The sequence below is a fragment of the Centropristis striata genome, chromosome 19 (assembly GCF_030273125.1).
Source record: "Centropristis striata isolate RG_2023a ecotype Rhode Island chromosome 19, C.striata_1.0, whole genome shotgun sequence".
Classification (NCBI taxonomy): Eukaryota; Metazoa; Chordata; class Actinopteri; order Perciformes; family Serranidae; genus Centropristis; species Centropristis striata.
The window spans coordinates 31,928,463-31,934,699 of record NC_081535.1 but is presented as its reverse complement, the minus strand read 5'-3'; the positions used below and the strand labels follow the sequence as shown (position 1 = coordinate 31,934,699).

At 41.5% G+C, this 6,237-nt stretch overlaps 1 protein-coding gene across 1 annotated transcript; it reads left to right on the top strand.

Annotated features, from left to right (window-relative positions):
• Window positions 1-5,612, top strand: hsdl2 (hydroxysteroid dehydrogenase like 2). The gene is made up of 11 exons (XM_059358086.1): window positions 1-112; window positions 2,090-2,253; window positions 3,556-3,654; window positions 3,778-3,892; window positions 3,988-4,091; window positions 4,166-4,264; window positions 4,374-4,568; window positions 4,647-4,718; window positions 4,851-5,000; window positions 5,136-5,264; window positions 5,341-5,612. Exons 1-11 carry the CDS (start codon window positions 96-98, stop codon window positions 5,454-5,456), a joined length of 1,260 nt encoding a protein of 419 aa, XP_059214069.1. The 5' UTR covers window positions 1-95; the 3' UTR covers window positions 5,457-5,612.
• The last annotated feature ends 625 nt before the right edge of the window (window positions 5,613-6,237 follow it).

Sequence of the window (6,237 nt, the reverse complement as noted above, 5' to 3'; positions counted from 1 at the left end):
GCTGTTAGTAGGTGAAAGGTGAGAAGAGACAGATTCATTCTTCATTCTTCACCTCCAGCAGTTCTCCAACAGTTCTCCAACAACAGACCCTCAGCATGCTGCAGAACACAGGGTGAGTCCGCAGAACTCCGCTCACAAATGTCTCGTTTTAACAAACTCCTCCAAACAAGAAGCGACTGGAGAGTTCGTGGATTTTAGTGAATAAAAACCTTTAGTTTGTTATTTTAATGACGCCGAATTGAGTGTTGAATTCTTCTGCGCCAGGTACATCAGCAGTTTTGATTCTGGTTCTTCTGGTTTTTCACCTTTGAACGAGTCATTGAAAGTTGGATATTTCTTGGTTTCCGCTGCGTCTCATTATGTCACTGTTGTGTTGAAGCCCGTTGCGAAACCCGCAGAATAAAGGCAGGTGGAGTAAAGATAGTCTTATAGACTAAACAGTGTTTGTATCAGGACTTCCAACGAGCCGAACTCTCCTGCTACGGAACCCGGACCGGCTCGGTGCTGGTAGGTCCGCTCCGCCGTCTCTCTGCACGCCGTTTTAGAAAACACGTTTTCCTCTCTTCAGCAGACACAGTATTCATATTCTTCATTCCCCACAAACTGAGACGAACCTGTAGAACATGACAAACCCGAATCACCGATAATTAGTGAGAGTTTAAGAGGGTGAGCGGTTTGACAGTCTGACCTCTGACCTCTGAGCAAGGCAGTTTAACCCTCTGGGACCACTAGCGACATTTCAGCCATATTTGTCATTTTTCACTTTAGTTTTGGTAATAATTTTGGCTGTGATTCTACCTATGGTAGGATTTTTGGAAGAAGGTTTTTTTTCTTGATATATTTTGTGTATGTAATGCACTGTCTGTGTACACATTTACTACCCTTTATGGCCATTAAGGATAAAAATGTCCACTCCCAAAAAAACCCTATAAAAACCTTATAGATTTTTTTTCTGCATGAAACTCTTAAACAACTTCAGCTCTGGTCAAAACTACCAACATTCAATCATTTTGAGGATTTTCACCCTTTAAAAGCCAGTTTAATTTGAAATAAAGTTATTTTCCACATAATAAAATATTTTTGGCTGGGGCATTGTTTTTATCACAGCCTGGGATATGTCAAAGATTAGCAACACACATTCACTTTATTCACTGTTTTATTTCCCATTCAGTGTTTTTAAAAAAAAGTAATCTTTTCTATGTCATCTACAATGACATGTTTTAAGATTTCATAATAAAGTAAAAAAAACAAAGTGTTTGTGTACCAAACTGATCTTTGAAGGTTGTTTTAATTTGAAGGGAAAGTTCAAAAGAAAACTTCCTGTTGTGTCTATTTTTATTTTTACTAATTTCTACTAGGGCTGGGCGATATATCGATATAAAAAATATATCAATATATTTAAGTTCAAATTTTTTCTTTCTATATAAATGCTGCCCTTACTAGGGTTAATATTTGGTTCTTTTGTAATGTTTATTCTTTTCTCATATAAATGTATATATATTTCAGAAAAAGATTGGCCTATTTTATTTCCTAGGCTATTTTTATTTAAGATATTTTTTTATTTAAATGTGCACTTAATGGAGCTTTGATTTTTTTATTTTTTTTTTAAAAGGTTCTCCTGTTATACAGTATTTATGTTCACTTAAACAAAAAGGTTTCAATAAAACTACTTGTGACATGTCATATTTGACTTTGACTGAACATTTGCTCTCACTTTGTGATAAAAAATATCGGGATGTATATCGTATATCGATATTCAGCCTAAATATATTGGGATATGACTTTTGTTCCATATCGCCCAGCCCTAATTTCTACTGAACTTAACAGGTTTTAGTCATATAGATTTTCTTCTTTTGTTTGATGGAAAACAGGATTTAGTTTAAAGAACAAACAAACACCCAGAAAGAAAACGTGTATTGTTGCCTGAAGACAAACGGACAAACAGGAGCTCCGGAGGGGGGGGGGCTCAATGAGTGGGACAGCCAATAAAACTTAGAACAATAAGAGGTGACAAGCTGCGCTTTATGAATAATATCAAGAGAAGAATTTACAAATAAATTCATATGTGTGTGTATGTCGGGTGTTTCAGGAAGCTCGCCGGCTGCACGCTCTTCATTACTGGGGCGAGCCGCGGCATCGGGAAGGCGATCGCTCTGAAGGCCGCCAGAGATGGCGCCAATATCGTCATCGCCGCCAAGACGGCCGAGCCCCACCCCAAACTCCCCGGAACCATCTACACGGCGGCGCAGGAGGGTGAGCTGCTAACCGCTAACGTCCTCCCAGATGTTGCGTCGAGTTCAGAGTTCAGACTGCAAACAGACAGAAGAGGAAAACCGTCCTGAGGAGTTTAACATCAGCAGCTGATTTCACACATTCACATTGATGATGATGATAATAATAATAATAACAACAATACAAATCCAGCATTTATAGTAGAAAGAAACTATAAAAACAAACGTTATCAACAGAAAACAAAGATAAAAATGGTTTTGTGTCAAAATCTCTTTATTCTACATGTGTCATTTAAAATAAAGCGTTTGCACTAACCAGATCCTGTTAGAAACATTAAATTCTGCTCCTCAGAGACACTGCTCTCAGCTCATGTATACAAATTTGAGTCAGCGTGAAGTCCACATGTCTGAGTCAGAGAATTGATCTTAGACTATTGTATCGATGCCTGGAGATGATAAAACTCTGTGGTGTTTTGTTTTTTAATGGTGACAAAGCAAAACATGTTTAGACTACATAATTTATCATTAAAACATAATTTAAAATAAACACCCTGCGACCATGAAATTCTTTAAACAGATTACTAGCAGAGGCTATTAACTGCTGTTGTCTTCTGCTATTTACCATTATCCTAGAAAATATATCATCATAATAATAACAATATTTGGATATTTTATAGATTATTAGACTTTTTATATCACGTTGTATAAATTAAATAATCCAACCTCACCAGGAGTTTAATGGTCTGCTGCTCTGCTGACAGCACCACTGATTTCCTTCTTTTTCACTTTTTATGCTGCCAAACAAAACCAGTTTGTTGTGTTGCAGCTGTTGGATGTCAGCGTTTCACTTTCTGACTCTGAGAAATTCCTCTTCTTTTAGAATTAAAACTTACTTTAAAACATTGTTTACCTCCTTCAACCAAAAAGCGCGGAGAGGAGAGGACAGAAGAGGCTGTTTACACAGAGCAGAGAGGAGAGGACAGGAAAGGCTGTTTACACAGAGCAGAGAGGAGAGGACAGGAGAGGCTGTTTACACAGAGCTGAGAGGAGAGGACAGGAGAGGCTGTTTACACAGAGCAGAGAGGAGAGGACAGGAGAGGCTGTTTACACAGAGCAGAGAGGAGAGGACAGGAGAGGCTGTTTACATGTTTGAGTTGTTCATGACATTTCTAGATGTCTAAAGATTTTATATGTTGCAGAGAGAAACAGTCTGTGTTCAGAGGGTTAAGGTTGACGTCTGTGTCTCTGTCTGTGTGTGTGTGTCTGTCTGTGTGTGTGTCTGTCTGTCTGTCTGTGTGTGTGTGTCTCTGTCTGTGTGTCTCAGTGGAGGCGGTGGGTGGGAAGGCTCTGGCGTGTGTGGTGGACATCAGAGACGAGCAGCAGATCGGAGATGCCGTTCAGAAAGCCGTCGACAAGTTCGGAGGTATGATGTCGTGTTTCTACGACCTGATCAGACCAAAACATCTCAGAACCAGAAGATAACACAAATATAAATAGAAGAAATATTATTTTGCTCTGTAAACTACGTGTTGTGGTGTCTGCTCAGGAATCGACATCCTGGTGAACAACGCCAGTGCCATCAACCTGACAGGAACTCTGGAGACGCCCATGAAGAAGGTGGACCTGATGCTAGGGATCAACCTGAGAGGAACATATGTCACGTAGGAACACACACACACACACACACACACACACACACACACACACCTGCCAGCTCTGAGAAATAAAAGCTGAAAGTGTGTGTGTTTGTGTTCAGGTCGAAGCTGGTCCTTCCTCACCTGTTGAAGAGTTCTCGTCCTCACATCCTGAATCTTTCTCCGCCGCTCAACCTGAACCCTGTCTGGTTCAAGAACCACACAGGTAACCATAGCAAAACACCAGCCGTCACGCCGTCGCACAGCAACAACAACATCAACACCTGTGTTTGTTTGCAGCGTACACCATGGCGAAGTACGGCATGTCCATGTGTGTCCTGGGGATGGCCGAAGAGTTCAGAGGTCAAGTCGCTGTCAACGCCCTCTGGCCCAAAACTGGTCAGTGGCTAGTTGTTAGCATGCTAACTGACTCCTCATAGACTCCTATAGTAAATTAGCATGCTAACTGAATCCATGATGCTAACCCTGCTTTGTGTTGTTGTCATAGCGATCCAGACGGCAGCGATGGAGATGCTGGGTGGCGAGGGCGTGGCTAAACAGTGTCGTACTGCTGACATCATGGCAGATGCCGCCTACGCCGTGCTGTCCCAGCCTAAGGACTTCACGGGTCACTTCCTGGTGGACGAGGACGTCCTGAAGCAACGCGGCATCCACAACTTCGACCAGTATGCCGTCCAACCAGGTGACCGTCGCTAACGCTAAACTAGCCGATGCTCACGCTGTCATGTGGTTCTCACCGTGCTCTCTGATTGGTTGACAGGTAACCCTCTGCTGCCGGACTTCTTCCTGGACGCGGAGCCCGAGGAGCTGGTCGACCACATGGAGAAACATGGTAAAAAATACAAAAGCTACCAAGACTACAAATGCTACCAATGCGTATTCTGTAATATAATAAATATCTAAAATATCATCTAAAGTATTTCCTGATTACCTCACTGACCTTGTTTTGTCTCCTCGTTGCTAGGGGCAACCCCCGCTTTCAAACTGCCATCTTCAGCCTCGGCCACGGCCACCTCCAGTGGACCAATAGAAAGCACGTTTGATGTCATCAGAGCAGTCATCAACGAAGATGTCGTCAAGTCGACGCAAGGCATTTATCAGTTTGACCTATCAGGTAAGAGCCTGAGGATAATGTCCATATATGGACATTGGACACCCTATGGGCATGTCCTTAATGTTAACCTGTTTATGACCATATAAGGACATCCTGTGGGCGTGTCTAATGTTGACCTGTTTATGACCATATAAGGAGAACACAGTGGCGTTTGGTTCCTGGACCTTAAGAGCGGCGCTGGCTGCGCGGGCCAGGGCCAGCCACCCGTCAAAGCTGACGTCGTCATGACGATGGACTCCAACGACTTCAGCAAGATGTTTGCAGGTGAGCCATCACCACGGTAATGCCGTAGCCGTGACACTTTGTTTTGTTTCCATGGTAACAGCTGTATCTCTCTCAGGGAAGCTGAAGCCGACGCTCGCCTTCATGGCGGGTAAGCTGCGCATCAAAGGCGACATGACGCTCGCCATCAAGCTGGAGAAACTGATGGGCACCATGAACAAGTCCAAGCTGTGATGCTGAAGCCCCACCCCTGGCCGCCACATGTCCCGCCCCCTGTATCTCTACATGTTGCCTTAAGGACACTAATATAATAAGGACTAATAATAATAATGATAATAATAATTAATAAAACCTGCCTTGATAATAAACTGAAGATGTTTTTTAACATTATTATGTTTTGAGTCATTTCCTCAAAAGTGTGACTTCTAAAGGCTGTGATGTTGATAGTTTAGTGTTTAAGTTCAGGATTTATTGTGGTGTTGACATAAGTAAATAAAATAGATTGTTTACATATAAAGCAGTTCAACATGTTAATCAGTTTGTCGGACAGAAATATTCACAATCCAACATCATGAAATCAAACATACTTTTATTGACTTATAACAATCAGTGTGTGATTATAGATATCATGGTGTCCTCGTGTTTTTTCATATGTTTATGGTTGATTATGTTCTGCTGGAGCAGATGGAACCACATGGTACTGATGCAGTTTTCTGTCAATAAATTATAAATCTGAAATCACTTCACTGGATCATCATCAGCAGAGAACGATGCAAAGGTATTAATATAAAATCTGCACTTTTAATAATAACTTATAATTATGAGAATTACTTATCATAGTAATTATAATAATAACGATTATTAAATGTTTAATAACCATGCAGTTCTTGATGTGGCCACTAGGGGGGCAGCGAGTCCAAACTACCATCCATCAAATCTAAACAGTCCATTATCATCAAATCAAATCAATTTTATTTATATAGGCCCGGTGTATGGTGTCCCCCGACACATTGGG